The sequence below is a fragment of the Aethina tumida genome, chromosome 1 (genome assembly GCF_024364675.1).
Source record: "Aethina tumida isolate Nest 87 chromosome 1, icAetTumi1.1, whole genome shotgun sequence".
NCBI classification, from domain to species: domain Eukaryota; kingdom Metazoa; phylum Arthropoda; class Insecta; order Coleoptera; family Nitidulidae; genus Aethina; species Aethina tumida.
The window spans coordinates 62,076,502-62,096,898 of NC_065435.1; the positions used below are offsets into that span (position 1 = coordinate 62,076,502).

The 20,397-nt window shown below is 37.4% G+C and overlaps 1 protein-coding gene across 2 annotated transcripts; it reads left to right on the plus strand.

Annotated features, from left to right (window-relative positions):
* The first annotated feature begins 1,673 nt into the window (after positions 1 to 1,673).
* On the plus strand, positions 1,674 to 20,032 carry LOC109605544 (dynein heavy chain, cytoplasmic). 2 transcript variants are annotated; one of them, XM_020022135.2, is made up of 19 exons: positions 1,674 to 2,438; positions 2,499 to 2,772; positions 3,910 to 4,695; positions 4,758 to 5,007; positions 5,067 to 5,885; positions 6,596 to 10,733; positions 10,787 to 10,875; positions 11,217 to 12,363; positions 12,422 to 12,609; positions 12,666 to 13,824; positions 13,914 to 14,675; positions 14,764 to 14,959; positions 15,685 to 17,200; positions 17,256 to 17,482; positions 17,546 to 18,001; positions 18,056 to 18,464; positions 18,520 to 19,359; positions 19,412 to 19,583; positions 19,671 to 20,032. In XM_020022135.2, the coding sequence occupies exons 1-19, from the start codon at positions 2,192 to 2,194 to the stop codon at positions 19,937 to 19,939; spliced, it is 13,944 nt and encodes a 4,647-aa protein (XP_019877694.2). In that variant the 5' UTR covers positions 1,674 to 2,191; the 3' UTR covers positions 19,940 to 20,032. The 2 variants fall into 2 exon arrangements, with proteins under 2 accessions (XP_019877694.2, XP_049818001.1); XM_049962044.1 differs by lacking the exon at positions 14,764 to 14,959 and adding an exon at positions 15,196 to 15,394 and having other exon boundaries at positions 1,675 to 2,438.
* Positions 20,033 to 20,397: the final 365 nt, after the last annotated feature.

Here is a 20,397-nt window from a genome sequence, read left to right on the forward strand (position 1 = left end):
CCAATCGAAAACGTGTGGGATATAGGGCGAAGCTTAAAGAATTTACAGCGCCCTCCACCGACTTTTAATGAAGTAAGACGTCAGATTCAGTTCGTGTGGGATGGATACCACAAGAAAATGTCGATAATCTCATTATATCGATGCCAAATTTTTCCACAACTGAATCCACTAGACGGTGTCTAATAGACACAGTAATGATAATGTAGTTTTTGAAAGTGAAATTTAATATAAAAGTGTTATTGCTTTTTCGTATTACACAACCTTCTATCATAAAGGATGAAATAGAGAAACAACATACATCGTTTTGTCAAGCTATAGAACCAAATGAAAGACTAGCTGTATGCTTACGGTAAACTTATTTATTTGATTATTTGTATACAGAAACAGAAAATATGACTCTATTAACAAAACATAATAATCTTCTTATCGGTAATTATGTTCTTGCTGGCTGCTTTTTAATTTATATTAACATCGGTTGGTGAAACCAACATGGTGTTATCTCTCAAATTCGGACATTTATTTTTGCATTGTGAAACTAAAACAAAATTCAATTAATATTTAAAAGTAAACAAATAAGTGTATTTTGTAATATACAGGGTGTCCAAAAATGAAGGTGTCTGTTTAAAGTAATGAAGTATGTTTTTTCGTTGTAGGTTTACACTTTCATCCTGAGACACCCTGTATGTATTATAGATTTATTTATTTTTACTTAATTACTTTTAGTAAATTTACTTGTTTATTATTTATTTCTTTTTTAGATTTTTACCAACAGGATATTCCTTTAGGTCAATATCATTTACTTATCATTTAAGAGAAATCACTGTTAGAGAAATAGTATATTCAACATGTGACGACATCTGGAAAAAGTTCCGAGATTTAGTAATATCCCAGCCTTCAAGGAATATGTGAGAAAAAATTTAATCAGAGTTTTACACACTATGGCAATTTCCAAATTGTGTCGGTGCTATCGACGGGAAACATATTACTATTGAAGCTCCAGCTAACAGTGGTTCCTTATTTTCCAATTATAAAAAAAATTTTAGTATACTTCTGTTAGCTCTACTCGATGCGAATTATCGGTTTTTCCTCGTGGATGTAGGTGTATATAGGAAAAATAGCGATAGAGGAATAAGTTAAATATGCCATCAGATAAACAGTTTCCTGAGAGCATCTTAATGCATCCGTACACTGGCTCTCAAACAAAGGAAAATAATTCGAAAAAAATGTTTAATCATCGTTTAAGCAGAGCGCGACGATTATCTGAAAATGTGTTTGCCATTTTAGCCCAAAGATTTAGAATATATATTGCTCCTATAGAAGCAGATGAAAATAATTTGACTACCACTAATATTTTCCAAGACACAGAAAATGACAATGGAATAAACTATCAAAAATTGTACAAATTATATTATTTTTCAATAATATTGAAATATTATACTAATAATACTATTTTATACTAATACTTATAATTTTTAAATTTTACATCAATCCACCGTTCAATTCAGAGCATTGATGTTATCACTTTCATGGTACAATTAATTAATCATGCAAGTAAATTACCTCTGAACAATTGAGAAAGGTAATCAAAAATTAAACTAAATTAATTGAAATTAAACTGCACCCCAGAAAATACGTGATAATGTAAAAGTGACAATGTTGTATATAAAATAATCGACTAAATTGCAACTAGAACATATGCAACATACATATACTTTTAATAAACTACTTATGTAGTATATTGATAAGAAAGTAAATTTTATTGTGCGTTTAAATTATCAGAATGATTTAAATTAAATACAGTATACAAGTTTGATACATAAATAACTAAAAATATGAAAATGATATCGCAATAATATAAGCTGTTTTATTGATCAGGTATTCTGTGTACTCATTGAAAGGGCGCAGCAGCAGGGTCATTCTGCCTGTATGAGTAATTTATACTTTAATCCAGAGACAATCCAGATAACTTCTGGCAGACTATCAGTCTCCCTATTAAAATACAAAAAGTGTTATTTATACTAAAACTGAGAATCACAATTGGCAACGCTGCAACAGCTTGTCTTTAGACATACGGTAACGTCATTGGCGTTTGTATTGTCAGTGATTTGACGTTTCCAATTAGGTTAGGTCGAGTCCGTTATATTGTCATATATTATTCGTGTCCAGTGTATGTTATACGTTTTTTGTACCAATGGGCGATTCTCTCGAAGGGAGCGATAGCGCCCCAGAGACGCAAAATGTCGCTATTGTAGATTTTACGGCGTTTTCGAATTTTATTCTGAAAGCAGCTACCGTGTTATTGCCGGAGGACGATGGTCAAGCCGAACCCACCAATCTAAATGCCGCGTTGGACGATAAGACCAACCAGGAGTGCATAAGGAAGTTTTTAAGCGATCCTCAAGTTCAAACATTGTACATCCAGCGCAACTCATCCAAAGGTGTGTGTAATTAGTCATCAATTTGCATACGATGTCCTTGATTTTTTTTAATTTTAATAGATGATGACAATGATCAACCACCAGAAGGTGAAGAGGAAAAAGAGCCTGTCACTTATTATATCAGCAATGAGGTCCACTACAGCAGCTCGAAGATGTCCAGTTTGGTGTGCATTAAACGGGCTGCTGTTATTGAGGCTGACAAGAGCATTCGGGCTCAAGTGCGCCTCCTCAACTTTAGTGATGGCTCCCCATATGAAATTCTGCATTCATATGTCAGCAAAACTGTGGCTCCTTTCTTTAAATCATATGTGAAGGAGTCTGGAAGAGCAGACAGGTATTCAATTTTTTTAATTATAAAATGTATACTGGGTGTCTTTAAAGGATGATTAAAAAACGCACTCTGTGTTTATGCTTGAAAAATCAATATTACAATTTTTTCAATAATCAATTAATAATCATAATTCATTTAAATATGAGGGTTTTTGTTTTTTTAATAGAAACTTAATGTCATTAGATAAGTTTTCAATAAGATTCAAAAAAGGATCACACTTTACCTTTAACATGATTATCTTTTAAACAATTTTGAACTTTAAATGCATGCACTGGATCATTATCATACAAAAAAAGATCCATGTATATGATAAATAAATTATCATTGACAAATAATTTTCTGTAATGGTACTATATCATGTGAAAAAAATGAATCTCAAATCATAATGTTTCCTCCAAATATTCTTTTTTGATACCAATGGTTTGTTTACTTAAAATACATCTTTGGTAGTTTTGTCCATTCAGTCATACTAGACACACTAGATTTCATTTCCTGATTTCTTCAAATTTATTTGTCTATAAAAAAGACTTTTTTTGTGTTTTTTATTGTAATTTCAAATAAGTGTGTCTTTTAGCGACGTTTAATTTTTATGTTAATTATTATTTCCTTTTTCTCTGGAGTGTAATGTTTCTTTCTTTCCACTAAAAATAAATTATACAATAAAATAATATAATTCCTAGTATTGTTAAGTAGTGCCACGAAACGTAAATATTTTGAATGTGTTATTTCTTTGTCCAAATCAGAATATTATGTTATAGAATATTGAAATATAATAACTGAACATATTTTGAATTAAGACCTTTTATGAAATATCTTACAAATTTAATGTTAAAATAATTGATAATTTTTTAATACAAAATTGAAATATTTTCATAGAGAAAATATATTTATTGTTTTTCTATAATACCAAAATTATATTTTTAAAATTTCTTCTTTATATTCAGTTTACTTTATATTCTGATGTTTTGAATTAAAAAGTACATAATGGATACAATAGAGAATAAAAAGTGATATAAAAAGGTGTATACTTCTCACACTAGTGTTACATAAATACTTATCAAGGTTTTACTTTAGAAATATATCCTTCAAATGTAAATAATTAGATGTTGTAAAATTCTGAATGAATGTGTCCTCTTACAGAGATGGAGATAAAATGGCACCAGCAGTTGAGAAGACCATTGCTGAATTGGAAATGGGTCTTTTACATCTTCAACAGAACATTGATATCCCAGAAATATCCCTTCCAGTCCATCCTTATGTTGCCAGTTTGATAAAGCAGTGTGCAGATGAAGGTCGAAAACCAAAGGTTGCGGACTTTAGCGACAAAGTTGAAGATTCAAACTTCTTAAATCAGCTCCAACATGGAGTAAATAGATGGATTAAGGAGATCCAGAAAGTTACCAAACTAGATAGAGATCCTTCGTCTGGAACGGCACTTCAAGAAATTAGTTTCTGGTTAAATTTGGAGAGAGCGTTGTACCGCATTCAAGAGAAAAGAGAAAGCATGGAAGTTGCGTTGACTCTAGACATTTTAAAGCACGGTAAACGTTTCCACGCAACTGTTTCTTTTGATACTGATACTGGGTTGAAACAAGCCATTGCTACTGTCAATGATTATAATCCTTTAATGAAGGACTTTCCCATTAACGATTTGTTGGCAGCCACAGAATTGGAAAGAATCAGAGCCTCTGTCCAATTAATTTTTGTGCATTTAAAGAAGGTACGTTTCACCAAGTATCCTATCCAACGGTGCTTAAGATTGGTGGAAGCCATCTCCAGAGATGTCGGCAGCCAATTATTAAAAGTTCTGGGCACTAGACGTCTCATGCATATTCCTTTTGATGAATTCGAAAAAGTTATGACACAATGTTTCGATGTTTTTGCTATTTGGGAAGATGAGTATGAGAAACTTCAAGCCATTTTAAGGTAAATTAGTAACTTCTAACTTACCACTATCTTCATTACATTTCATACTTTGCCACTTTCAGAGATATTATGAAAAAGAAGCGTGATGAACACATCAAAATGGTGTGGAGGATTGCGGCCCATCACAAGAAACTCCAGAGCAGAATGGAACAAATGCGCAAGTTTAGAAGGCAACACGAGCAGTTGCGCACCGTAATCGTTAGAGTTTTAAGACCTACTGTCCGTGAAACGGCAGTTCCAATTGAAGGAGAAGATTTGGAACCACCAAAACCAACATTTTCCCTTGATGCTGCAGATGCCAATGCCATAGAGGTTAGTATGCACTAGTTTTTACCAAAACCAAAAACTATTTTGTCAACACGAAATTCTAGGAAGTCAATTTGGCCTATGAAAATGTAAAAGAAGTGGACTGCCTTGATATCTCCAAGGAAGGTCAAGATGCTTGGGATGCGGCGGTTCAACGTTACGAGGAACGCATCGACAGAGTGGAAACTCGCATCACCGCACATTTGCGTGATCAGCTAGGCACAGCTAAAAATGCCAACGAAATGTTCAGAATCTTCTCCAGGTTTAATGCCCTATTCGTTCGGCCTCATATAAGAGGTGCCATTAGAGAGTACCAAACCCATCTAATCCAAAGAGTTAAGGATGACATAGAAGCTTTGCATGAGAAGTTCAAGGTGCAGTATCCTCAGAGCAACAGTGCTCGGATCAGTAAAGTCCGTGATTTACCACCTGTGGCCGGTTCCATCGTTTGGGCGAAGCAAATTGATCATCAACTTACAACTTACCTCAGAAGAGTTGAAGACGTTCTGGGCAGAGGCTGGGAGAATCACATTGATGGTCAAAAGTTGAAGGCTGACGGTGACAGTTTCCGCCTCAAACTCAACACACAGGAAATCTTCGACGATTGGGCAAGAACTGTGCAGCAACGAAACCTCGGTGTATCCGGTAGGATTCTGACAATTGAAGCAGTACGATCCAGAAGCGGCAGGGGCAACATGCTGAAACTTAAGGTCAACTTTTTACCAGAAATTATTACTTTAGCCAAGGAAGTGAGGAACTTGAAATGTCTAGGATTTAGAGTTCCTTTGGCGATCGTCAACAAGGCTCATCAAGCCAACCAATTATACCCGTTTGCTATATCGCTCATCGAAAGCGTTAGGACCTATGAAATGACATTGGAAAAGGTAAGCATATCAATTCCTAATTCTTAGTTCTTATTGGATATACATTATTTTTATTCGAAAACAATGTAATGTATGTTATAAATATCATGTCATGAATAACAAATTAGAAATTCATAACTAAATTATACAAAAAAAAAACATCTGAGATCTAAGTTTATTTTTAGATAGATAAGATATTAACATAATTTTGGGTGTAACAATATTAAAGTGTCTGTTGCTTAATTTTTTAAATGATTAAAAATTATCTTAAATTAAAATTTTTTTTTACAAATAATCTATTACATTAACATGTCTGGTTCCATTAAATTGTAGTAATATTAGCAAGAATTGGACGTGTTTATAGAATATATTATTTTATGCTAGCTGACAAACAGGAGTAGCACACAAAGTGGTGTGAAGGTAGCTAATTAACATCAACTCCAGCATGGAGCCTTATGTATCCCAATGCATGTTTGTTGTAATAAAAACTTGAATATTTTTCTTACAGAGTTAGCTAAGAAATGGACGTTTAGCAGTGTAATTAATTTTAGTGCATGCTTAAATATGTTTTATTCTTAAACAGTTTTAATAGGGCTAAAAATATGATCATTATATTTTCATTTCGTACTGTCAATAATTTTTATATATAAGCAATAGCATGGCTACTATATGTTGTATTTAAAATAAAATTATATACAGCATAATTATATTATTTATTTTATTTTCTATAGATTGAAGATAAAGTCAGCATTATCCCCTTGGTAGCTGGAATGAGAAAAGAAGTACAACAATTGATTGCTGATGGAATTCAATTAGTCTGGGAGAGCTACAAACTCGATCCCTATGTGCAAAAATTGTCCGATACCGTAGTAAGTTTCCAAGAGCGAGTCGAAGAGTTGGTTATTGTTGGTGAACAACTCGACGTAGACGTTCGATCTCTCGAAACATGCCCATATTCAGCCAACACCTTTGCTGATATCCTCTCAAAGATTCAACACGCTGTTGATGATCTGTCCTTAAAACAATATTCAAATTTGCACATTTGGGTGTCTAGATTGGATGAAGAAGTCGAAAAGAACTTGGCTCGACGTCTACAAGCTGGCATTGAAGCATGGACTGATGCCCTAAACGGCCAGAAAAAAGAAATAGATCACAGTATGGACACAGATGCTCCAGCACAACCAACTCACAAGCCCGGAGGTGATCCACAAATCCAAGTGGTTGTGCATGAAGTGAGAATTACAAACCAAATGATGTATCTGTATCCTAGCATTGAAGAAGCGCACTTCCAAATTATGCAACAACTATTTGCTTGGCAGGCTATTGTCACGTCCCAACAAAGATTGCAAAGCAGTCGTTATCAGGTTGGCGTAGATAAACCGGTCACCGAAACGTACAGAAATATTTTAACTAAGTTACCTGGTAACTCCGCACCTCTAAACAACGCTTACGAAGCCATCGATTCAAAGATAAAGGAAATTCAGAAGTACGTTGGTGAATGGCTTACTTACCAAGCACTTTGGGATCTGCAAGCTGATAATCTTTATGGAAATCTTGGAGAAGATATTAGCCAATGGATGGAATGTTTAAATGACATCAAAAAAACAAGGACAACATTCGATACGTCCGACACTCGCCGCGAGTTTGGACCTGTAGTTATTGATTTTGCTAAAGTTCAAAGCAAGGTGTCTCTAAAATACGATTCATGGCATAAGGAAACCTTAAGTAAATTTGGTACATTGTTGGGTAACGAAATGGCCACATTCCATACAAATGTTTCAAAATCTAGATCGGATTTGGAATTGCAGAGCATAGAGGCCGCTAGCACTTCAGATGCTGTTAGCTTTATAACATATGTACAGCAGTTGAAGCGTAATATGAAAGCTTGGGAGAAACAAGTCGAAGTATACAGAGAAGGTCAACGTATCTTAGAAAGACAAAGATTCCAGTTCCCCACAAGTTGGTTGCATGTTGAAAATTTAGAAGGAGAGTGGGGTGCATTTAACGAAATTATCAAAAGAAAGGATTCATCTATACAAACGCAGGTGGCTAGTTTGCAACAAAAGATTGTGTCTGAAGATAAGGCTGTCGAATGTCGCACGAATGACTTCTTGGGCGACTGGGAGAAGTGCAAACCAGTCGAGGGACACCTTAAGCCCGACGAAGCTTTGCAACAATTGCAACTGTTCGAGAGTAAATTCACAAGACTCAAGGAAGAACGAGATAACGTTGCCAAAGCCAAGGAAGCATTGGAATTACAAGAACCAGGTGGTATTAGCACCAGCGAAGACCGTATGCAAGTTGTATTCGAAGAATTGCAAGACTTACGAGGAGTGTGGTCTGAACTATCCAGAATTTGGACTCAAATCGATGAAACTAGAGAAAAGCCTTGGTTATCCGTACAACCCAGGAAACTGCGCCAACAGTTGGATGCCATGTCGAATCAGTTGAAAGAATTGCCAGCTCGATTGCGTCAGTATGCTTCATATGAGTACGTTAAGAAAACTCTTCAGACATACATGAAGGTGAACATGATGATTGTCGAACTGAAATCTGATGCCTTGAAAGAACGTCACTGGAAACAACTAATGAAACAACTCCGAGTTAACTGGGTATTGTCAGATTTAACGCTCGGACAAGTTTGGGATGTCAACTTACAGAAGAACGAATCCATCGTAAAAGATATAATTTTAATTGCACAAGGAGAAATGGCTTTAGAAGAATTTTTGAAACAAGTACGTGAATCCTGGCAGACATACGAGCTGGATTTAATTAACTATCAGAATAAATGCAAACTGATCCGTGGATGGGACGATCTCTTTAACAAAGTCAAGGAACATATTAATTCAGTGGCCGCAATGAAGTTGTCACCCTATTACAAAGTCTTTGAAGAAGAGGCTCTTACCTGGGAAGAAAAACTAAACAGAATTAACGCCTTATTTGATGTTTGGATTGACGTTCAAAGAAGATGGGTGTATCTTGAAGGCATATTTTCGGGAAGCGCTGACATTAAAACACTGCTTCCTGTAGAAACATCAAGGTTCCAAAGTATCAGTTCCGAATTTTTGGGTCTAATGAAGAAGGTCAGCAAATCTCCAATGGTTGTGGATGTTCTCAACATTCCAGGTGTTCAAAGGGCACTGGAAAGATTAGCCGACCTGCTTGGAAAAATCCAAAAAGCCCTCGGCGAGTATTTGGAAAGAGAACGTACTTCTTTCCCACGTTTCTACTTCGTTGGTGACGAAGATTTACTAGAAATCATTGGAAACAGCAAAAATATTGCTAGACTACAGAAGCACTTCAAAAAAATGTTTGCTGGTGTGGCCTCTATAATTCTTAATGAAGATAATACAATTATCAAAGGTATTGCCTCCAGAGAGGGTGAGGAAGTTATCTTTGCAAAACCTGTTTCAACTGTTGAACATCCTAAAATCAACGAGTGGTTGACCCTTGTTGAAAAAGAAATGAGAGTAACACTAGCTTCCAGTCTGGCTCAAGCAGTATTAGATATCAAACAGTTCAAAAATGATATTGATCCAAAGTTATATATGGAATGGGTTGACAAATATCAGGCCCAAATAGTTGTACTTGCAGCTCAAATCTTGTGGAGTGAGGACGTAGAGGCTGCTTTGCTGAAAATGAACGGTGAACCACAAAAAGGACCACTGGAAAAAGTTTTACAACAGGTGGAGAATACTTTAAATGTGTTGGCTGATTCGGTACTTCAAGAACAACCTCAACTAAGAAGGAAAAAACTTGAACATTTAATTAATGAATTCGTGCACAAGCGAACTGTAACACGTAGATTGATCGCAAATGGTGTGTGCAGTAGCAAAGCCTTTGAATGGTTGTGTGAAATGAGATTCTACTTTGATCCTAGACAAACAGAAGTTCTTAAACAACTTACAATTCACATGGCCAATGCAAGATTCTACTATGGATTTGAATATTTAGGTGTTCAAGATAGGCTTGTACAAACTCCCTTGACTGATAGGTGTTACTTGACAATGACTCAAGCTTTGGAAGCAAGATTGGGAGGTTCTCCGTTTGGACCCGCAGGTACTGGTAAAACAGAATCAGTTAAAGCTCTTGGTAACCAACTGGGTCGTTTTGTTCTCGTATTTAATTGCGATGAAACATTCGATTTCCAGGCCATGGGAAGAATTTTCGTTGGTTTGTGCCAAGTAGGAGCTTGGGGTTGCTTCGATGAATTTAACAGATTGGAAGAGAGAATGTTGTCTGCTGTTTCCCAACAGATTCAGACAATTCAAGAAGCCTTAAAATCTCAGAAAGAAGCTGCTGGCGAAGGAACAGCCACAGGTAGCATTAGCGTGGAACTAGTCGGTAAACAAGTCAGAGTTTCACCAGATATGGCTATTTTCATTACGATGAATCCTGGATATGCAGGAAGATCTAACCTGCCTGATAACTTGAAAAAACTGTTCAGATCTTTGGCCATGACCACGCCAGACAGACAACTCATCGCTGAAGTTATGTTGTTCTCTCAAGGTTTCCGAACGGCTGAAAAATTGGCGTCGAAAATTGTACCATTCTTCAAATTGTGTAACGAACAACTGTCCAATCAATCTCACTACGACTTCGGTTTGCGTGCCTTGAAATCGGTACTCATTTCTGCTGGTAACGTGAAGAGAGACAGAATTCAAAAAATTAAAGAAGGAATGAATCAGAGAGGTGACACTAACATAGATGAAGCCAGCATAGCAGAAAACTTACCTGAACAGGAAATTCTGATTCAATCTGTATGTGAAACTATGGTTCCCAAACTGGTTGCAGAGGATATACCATTATTGTTCAGTCTACTAAACGATGTATTCCCCAACGTACAGTACACAAGAGCTGAAATGAAAGGTAATCAAATATACTTTTTTGTTATTTTATCTAATATAACAAATTATTTACAGGACTTAAGGATGAAATTAGAAAGGTGTGCGCTGAAGAATATCTGGTTTGCGGAGAAGGAGATGAACAAGGATCTGCGTGGATGGAGAAGGTAAGAACTATTTATTTGTGATGTTTTAATTGTGGCACAATTCTAATTTCACGCTGCATAGAAAGGCGGAGAAACATGGGTCTCTAAGGTATTGTTCATTTTAAAAAATTAGAGGTTTTAGTATAATTACATTTATTTTCTAAAATCTATTATGTTGATATTGATACCTTATACTAATATTCAACGATATAGCCATTTTATCATAATCAGAGAAAATAATAAAACTGTAAATGATGTTATTAAATATTATTCAAAAATAACTTGTTTTTTGTGTTTGTGGAAAAAAGGCACAAATAATTGTACACTTTTTTACTAATACTTCTTAATTTTTTTTATATTAGGTTTTACAACTATACCAAATATCCAACCTTAATCATGGTCTTATGATGGTTGGCCCAAGCGGTTCGGGTAAAAGTACAGCATGGAGAGTATTGCTTAAGGCCCTGGAAAGATTCGAGGGTGTGGAAGGCGTTGCCCATGTCATAGATCCTAAAGCCATCAGCAAAGAAGCCCTTTATGGTGTGCTCGATCCTAATACCAGAGAATGGACCGATGGTCTTTTCACTCATATCCTAAGGAAAATTATTGATAACGTACGTGGAGAGATTAATAAGAGGCAATGGATTATATTTGACGGCGACGTCGATCCTGAATGGGTCGAAAATTTGAATTCAGTTCTTGATGATAACAAACTGTTGACACTTCCTAACGGTGAACGTCTGTCTCTTCCACCGAACGTGAGGATTATGTTTGAAGTCCAAGATCTTAAATACGCCACGTTAGCCACTGTATCCCGTTGCGGTATGGTCTGGTTCTCGGAAGACGTATTGTCAACCGAAATGATTTTCGAGAATTACTTACTCCGACTGAAAAACATTTCTCTGGAAGAAGGTGAAGATGACACTTTCGGCAAGAAGAACGATAATAAGGAAGACATGCTTTCACCATCATTACAAATTCAAGTTGATGTAGCTAACATGCTGCAGTCTTATTTCACTCCCGATGGTCTTGTAGTAAGAGCACTCGAACATGCTATGGAACAAGAACACATAATGGACTTCACCAGATTAAGAGCTCTCAGCTCATTATTCTCAATGTTAAATCAAGCTGTTAGGAATATTCTTCAATACAACCACAGCCACTCGGATTTCCCAATGGCCAACGAACAGATGGAACTTTACATTCCGAAATGTTTAGTTTACGCTTTGTTATGGAGTTTTTCGGGAGATGCAAAATTGAAAGTAAGGTCGGATTTGGGCGATTTCATTCGTTCTGTTACGACCGTACCACTCCCACCAGATCCAAATGTTGCCATCATCGATTTCGAAGTTAACATAAATGGCGAATGGAGTCCATGGTCCAATAAGGTTCCACAAATAGAGGTCGAGACACACAAAGTGGCATCCCCCGACATTGTCGTGCCTACATTAGATACTGTACGACATGAATCGCTCTTATATACATGGCTGGCAGAACACAAACCTCTTGGTGAGTAATTTCATATTTAAATATAAATAGGTTTTGTTTATTTTTTATGTGTTTGTAGTACTTTGTGGTCCACCTGGTTCTGGAAAGACTATGACATTGTTTTCGGCTCTCAGAGCTTTGCCCGACATGGAAGTTGTGGGTTTGAACTTCTCATCCGCTACTACTCCTGAATTACTATTGAAAACGTTCGATCATTATTGTGAATACAGAAAAACACCTAATGGAGTCGTATTGGCGCCGATACAGGTATGGATTTAGTAACTAAAGCGCTTAAATGTTATATTTAACTTATACAATTTCAGTTAGGAAAATGGTTAGTATTGTTCTGTGACGAAATCAATTTGCCAGATATGGACAACTACGGCACACAAAGAGTCATCATGTTCTTACGTCAAATCGTCGAACAAAAGGGATTCTATCGTGCTTCAGACCAAACGTGGGTGTCTTTGGAACGTATTCAGTTTGTAGGAGCCTGTAATCCTCCCACTGACCCAGGCAGAAAACCTTTGTCGCACAGATTCTTACGTCACGTACCAGTAATTTACGTGGATTACCCAGGAGAGACTTCACTGAAACAGATTTATGGCACATTCACCAGAGCCATGTTAAGATTAACGCCTGGACTTCGAGGATATGCCGAGCCACTGACAAACGCCATGGTCGAATTTTATCTGGCTTCCCAAGACAGGTTCACTCAAGACATGCAACCTCATTATGTATACTCACCTCGTGAAATGACTCGTTGGGTGAGAGGAATCTGCGAAGCCATTAGACCTTTGGATAACCTGGCTGTTGAAGGTTTAGTCAGACTTTGGGCTCATGAAGCCTTGAGGTTATTCCAAGACAGGCTGGTTGAAGACGCTGAACGCAGATGGACTAATGAAAACATTGACGCAGTTGCGTTAAAACATTTCCCATCAGCCAACTGTGAAAATGCTTTGGAAAGACCTATTTTATACAGTAATTGGTTATCCAAGGATTATGTCCCTGTAGATAGAGAGCAACTGAGAGAGTATGTTAAGGCTAGACTAAAGGTATTCTATGAAGAAGAACTGGATGTTCCTTTGGTGCTGTTCGACGAGGTACTTGATCATGTTTTGAGAATCGATAGAATATTCCGTCAGCCACAAGGTCACCTGCTATTAATCGGTGTCTCCGGAGCAGGAAAGACCACTTTGTCTAGATTTGTGGCCTGGATGAACGGCCTGTCCATCTTCCAAATTAAAGTACACAACAAATATACCGCTGAAGATTTCGATGAAGATTTAAGATCAGTTTTAAGAAGAAGCGGTTGCAAGGATGAGAAGATCGCATTCATTTTAGATGAATCCAATATGTTAGATTCAAGTTTCTTGGAAAGAATGAATACCTTGCTTGCTAATGGAGAAGTACCTGGTCTCTTTGAAGGTGACGAATACACCACACTGATGACACAATGTAAAGAGGGCGCTCAAAGAGAAGGTAAGCTATTAATTCTTATTTTTCATATTCTACCTTTCAAGAACCTCTTGCTAAAATGTACTTTCAACAACTCTTTCAACATTTTTCAGGTTTAATGTTAGATTCCAATGACGAATTGTACAAATGGTTTACTCAACAAGTAATGCGTAACTTGCACGTCGTTTTCACGATGAATCCATCAACTGATGGTCTGAAAGACAGAGCGGCCACTTCACCTGCCTTGTTCAACAGATGCGTTCTAAACTGGTTCGGTGATTGGTCAGATGGCGCCTTGTTCCAAGTCGGCAAAGAGTTTACCAACCGTTTAGATCTCGATAAACCCACATGGAAAACGCCAGATTTCTTCCCGGCTGTTTGCACACACATTTCAGCAACTCCAAATCATAGAGAAGCTGTAATTAACGCATGTGTGTATGTGCATCAAACCCTGCACAAGGCAAACGCCCGCTTGGCTAAAAGAGGTGGCAGAACTATGGCTATTACACCTCGTCATTACCTCGATTTCATTCATCATTTCGTAAAGTTGCATAACGAGAAACGGTCCGACTTGGAGGAACAACAACTCCACTTAAATGTCGGTCTGAGTAAAATCGCCGAAACCGTGGAACAGGTAGAGGAAATGCAAAAGAGCTTGGCTGTAAAATCGCAAGAGCTGCAGGCCAAAAACGAAGCGGCCAACGCCAAATTGAAGCAAATGGTTAAGGATCAACAGGAGGCTGAGAAGAAAAAAGTACAGAGTCAAGAAATCCAGCAACAATTGGCTGAGCAAACGGTTCACATTGAACAAAAGAGGACCGAAGTCATGGCAGATCTCGCCCAAGTCGAACCTGCTGTCATCGATGCTCAAACAGGTATGTTGTTTATTTACTGTGAATGTGTGTTAGGAAATTTTTGTAAATGTAATCATAAAAACAGGGATGTATTAACCAAATTCTTTAGCTGTTAAATCCATTAAGAAACAACATTTGGTCGAAGTAAGGTCAATGGCAAATCCTCCGACCAGCGTCAAAGTGGCGCTGGAGTCGGTGTGTCTTCTGCTTCATGAAAATGCCAACGAGTGGCGTTCCATTAGATCAGTTATTATGCGCGAGAATTTCATTGCCACAATTGTGAACTTCAGCAGCGAGAACCTTACGTAAGGCTCTCTAAGAGGCCATTTGTTATTTGTTCATTATTTTGTCAATGTCTCCTTGCATTATTCCTGCAATCGGGGCATGTAACGAGCTTCTTTGAATGTAGCTTATTTTCAGGAAATAATTTATAACTGGAAGCTGGAAATAAGCTACTATTTAGTGTTTTTATTTTGTAGTATTGTATTTTACGCTTGAATTTTTCTTTGACCTCGTACTACTTTTTTTTCGCACACTGCAGCTGTGAAGTCGATCAAAAAACAACAACTGGTTGAGATCCGTACGATGGCCAATCCCCCTGCCATCGTAAAACTGGCTCTAGAGTCCATTTGCTTGCTCCTGGGCGAGAACGCAAGCGACTGGAAGTCTATCAGGGCAGTGATTATGCGCGATAACTTCATCAATACAGTAGTCAACAATTTCAATACAGAAGACATTAGGTATGCATGCACATTAGACAGACAATACTAAACATTCGTAGATTTTGTACAGTCCTGAGTACTATTTTACTAACATAGGTTTGCAAATTCGAATATTCGTCTGGTGTTTTCAATTATTTTAATGAGTTTGCGAATTTGCATTCACATTTTTTTTTTAAATTAAACTAAATGAAAAAATTCTTTTGCTTATGCTGTGTACTTTTCCATTTGTTAGAGCTATAGCATGTGTGCTTCGATTTATATTTTTATTCATTACTTTCAATATTTTTATTAATTTAAATTTATTTTAGCGATGATGTGCGTGAAAAAATGAAGTCAAAATATTTGAGTAATCCTGAGTATAATTTCGAGAAAGTTAACCACGCCAGTAATGCTTGTGGTCCTCTAGTTAAATGGGCCATGGCTCAGGTTCAGTACGCTGACATGTTAAAGAAAGTTGAACCTTTGCGTCAAGAATTGAGCTCTCTGGAAAAACAAGCCGAAACTAACAAACTGCGAGGCGAAGAAGTTAAAAATCTAATTGCCCAACTTGAACACAGCATCGCTTCGTACAAGGAGGAGTACGCTCAATTAATTGCACAAGCCCAAGCCATTAAAACAGACTTGGAAAATGTACAAGCTAAAGTTGACAGATCAATTGCCTTGTTGAAGTCATTAGTGATTGAAAGGGAAAGATGGGAAGCCACCAGTGAGACCTTCAGGTCACAGATGTCAACAATTATTGGTGACGTTCTATTATCTGCTGCGTTTATTGCGTACGGTGGTTACTTTGATCAGCACTACCGACAGAACTTATTCACCACCTGGTCGCAACATTTGACTCAGGCTAACATTCAATACAGGCCGGACATCGCTAGAACGGAATACCTATCGAATCCCGATGAAAGATTAAGATGGCAAGCAAATGCTTTACCAACTGATGATTTGTGTACTGAAAACGCTATTATGTTGAAGAGATTCAACAGATATCCACTCATTATCGATCCGTCTGGTCAGGCTACCGAGTATATCATGAACGAATTTAAAGACAAAAAGATCACCAAAACCAGTTTCTTGGATGATTCCTTCAGAAAGAATCTGGAGTCGGCTCTACGTTTTGGTAATCCACTTTTGGTACAAGATGTTGAAAACTACGATCCAATTTTGAACCCTGTTCTGAATAGGGAATTGAGACGAACTGGTGGTCGTGTGTTGATCACATTAGGCGATCAAGATATTGATTTGTCTCCATCATTCGTCATATTCTTGTCTACTAGAGATCCAACAGTGGAATTCCCACCTGATATTTGTTCGAGAGTCACCTTCGTTAACTTTACCGTCACGAGAAGTTCTTTACAGAGTCAGTGCTTGAATCAAGTGCTTAAGGCGGAACGTCCAGATATCGATGCTAAACGTTCTGACTTGTTGAAACTACAGGGCGAATTCCACTTGAGGCTGAGACAATTAGAAAAATCGCTGCTGCAGGCACTTAATGACGCGAAAGGAAAGATTTTGGATGATGATAGTGTAATTACAACACTGGAGACATTGAAACAGGAAGCCGCTGAAATTGGACAGAAAGTCGAAGAAACCGACAAAGTTATATCAGAAATTGAAATGGTGTCTCAACAATACATGCCATTATCACAGGCCTGCAGTAATACATACTTCACAATGGACAGTCTTAATCAAGTTCACTTCTTGTACCAGTACTCACTTAAGATGTTCCTTGACATGTTCAGTACGGTGCTTCTCAATAATCCACAGTTGAACGGCGTGTCAGATTATCAACAGAGACTGAATATAATTACTAAAGATCTATTCTCAGTAAGATTACAATTTACCATAACAGATAAATCAATAATTGTCTTTATTGTTATAGGTTGTTTATGAAAGAATTGCAAGAGGAATGTTGCATAATGACAGGCTTACATTCGCCCTACTTTTGTGTCGTATTTACCTTAAAGGTTTACCTTCAGAACAAAATCTTGACCAAGAATTTAATTTCTTCCTCAGAGGTAAAGAAGGTGTATTTACTTCTGGTTCTAACAACATTGTTGAAGGCTTAAACAGTGAACAGCAAGAAGCAATGACCAGACTGGCTTCTCGGTAAAGACAAAACAAAAATTCATCAGCAGTACATTTTAAATGTAAATTTATTATTCGTTTTAGGTTGCCGGCCTTCAAAAAACTACCAGAAAAGATCCGTGACATGCCTGAATTCGGGGCTTGGCTACAACAAAGCACACCAGAACAGTGCGTGCCCGGCTTGTGGATTGAGGAGAAACAACTTAGTCCTATCGGTACTTCCATGTACCAGCTCCTCGCTATTCAAGCTTTCAGACCTGATCGGGTTATTGCTGCGGGTACCCTCTTTGTTTCCGCCGTTTTGGGTGCTGATTTCATGCCTAGCGCCGAAACCGAATTGGATCTGGCGGCCTGTGTAGAAAAACAAATTCGTGCTCATGTCCCAGCTCTGCTTTGTTCCGTACCTGGATTCGATGCATCTGGTAGAGTGGATGACTTGGCGGCAGAACTCAACAAACAAATATCAAGCATCGCTATTGGTTCAGCTGAAGGTTTCAACCAAGCTGACAGAGCTATCAATATGGCCTGTAAGACCGGAAGGTAAATATAGTCGTTAAATTATAAATAATCAAATTAATCATTAATTATTTCAAGGTGGGTTATGCTTAAGAACGTTCACCTAGCGCCTCAATGGTTAGTCCAACTTGAAAAGAAACTACATTCTCTTCAACCTCATGCTGGCTTCCGACTTTTCCTCACCATGGAGATCAATCCGAAGTTACCAGTCAATTTACTTCGTGCTGGTCGTATATTTGTGTTTGAACCTCCACCGGGCATCAGGGCAAATCTGTTACGTACATTTAGCACTGTACCAGCAGGGCGCATGATGAAAGCACCTAATGAAAGAGCTAGATTATATTTCCTACTCGCCTGGTTCCATGCTATTGTACAAGAAAGGTTGAGATATGCACCTTTGGGCTGGGCCAAACACTACGAATTCAGTGAAAGCGATCTGAGAGTCGCATGTGATACATTGGATACATGGATTGACTCAACAGCCATGGTAAGTGAATCAGAACTGTCTATGTGAATTATATTTCTCATACATTATTATCTAGGGTCGTACCAATTTACCACCAGAAAAGGTGCCGTGGGATGCTTTGGTAACATTATTGTCTCAGTCCATATACGGAGGCAAGATTGACAACGATTTCGATCAGAGATTGTTGCACTCATTTTTGAAAAAACTTTTTACTCCAAGAAGTTTCGAAGGAGATTTCGCTCTGGTGGCCAACATTGATAACGGACCTGGAGGAAATAGGCATATTACAATGCCCGATGGTACACGAAGGGACCATTTCTTGAAATGGATCGAAAGCTTGGCTGATAGACAGACACCAGCATGGTTGGGATTACCTAATAACGCAGAGAAGGTACTGTTGACTACCAGAGGTACGGACCTCGTCAGCAAACTATTAAAAATGCAACAACTGGAAGACGATGATGAGTTGGCATACTCTATGGACGAGAGCTCGCCGGATCCAGAAAAAGTAGACGGCAGACCCTCTTGGATGAAGACCTTACACAATTCAGCTCTTACATGGCTACAACTACTACCCAAATCTCTGCAAACTCTCAAGCGTACCGTTGAGAACATTAAAGATCCTCTGTACCGTTATTTTGAAAGAGAAGTTAATACTGCTTCCAAGTTACTTTTGGATGTCATTCACGACTTGAATGATGTTTTACTGATTTGCCAGGGCGACAAAAAGCAAACCAACTATCACAGAACAATGTTGGGAGAATTAGTAAGAGGAATAATTCCACTTAACTGGCACAAATACACAGTGCCCAAGGGTTGCACTGTCATACAATGGATAACTGATTTCAGTCAGAGAGTTAAACAGTTGCAACAAGTGTCGCAAGTTGTTTCGTCATCAGGTGCAAAGGAGCTACAGGTAAGATACTTTAATCAGTGTGTTAGTCAGAAATTTATTGTTAAAATTACAGAGATTCCCAGTTTGGTTGGGTGGGTTGTTAAATCCTGAAGCATACATTACAGCAACTAGGCAATGTGTGGCTCAAGCAAATAGTTGGCCTCTGGAAGAGTTACATTTGGAAGTGACGATCACTGATACAAACGATAAGTCATCCATTCCCAGTGATTGTTTCGCAATAGTTGGTACGTTTATTTCTTATCTATTATCAATTAATAATAATTTTACTTAATATGTTAAGTGTGAAATTTATAATCTAATTTATTTTACAGGAATTAAGTTGCAAGGTGCCCAGTGCAGAAATAATCAATTGCTGCTGACATCCAGCATAATGTTGGAGTTACCAATAACTTTACTGAGATGGGTTCGAATCACTGGCGATGAAAAAATTAAGGACAGTAGGCTTTCACTTCCTATTTATTTGAACTCCACTCGTACTGAGCTTTTGTACACTGTGGATTTGAACATCGCTCCTGGTCAAGATCCTCATAGTTTCTATGAGAGAGGCGTTGCTTTACTTACATCCACTGCTCTTAACTAATGTAATCCAACTTATTTTAATCTCATATATAATTGTGCTATTTATGTATCTAGCAATATCCAATAAGTGAAAATATATTAATTATAGAAATAATAGCTGTTTTATTTTTTGTTTTTTTTTTTCGTAATTATCTCTGGTCTTTGTCTTGCCTTCAATTTTAGATGCAATATTTTTTGGTTGAGTGTTGCATAACATTAAAACGTAATTGTTAAATTTAATTTCGCTTTAATGTAACAAATTACAATACTTCTGTGAACATCACCACAGTACACAAGTACAAACATGTGTTTGCAATACTTGTAATTTAAACACCTGCCTCCAGTTCTCAAATATAAGAACTCATGAGTGAATATCAGCCAATAACAGTGCACCCTGAAAACTCCAGATTAAAAACAGTAATATTATTACACTCTTGAATGCTCAGTTTTGCATTGTGCCAGCTGGTTTCTTCCAAACCA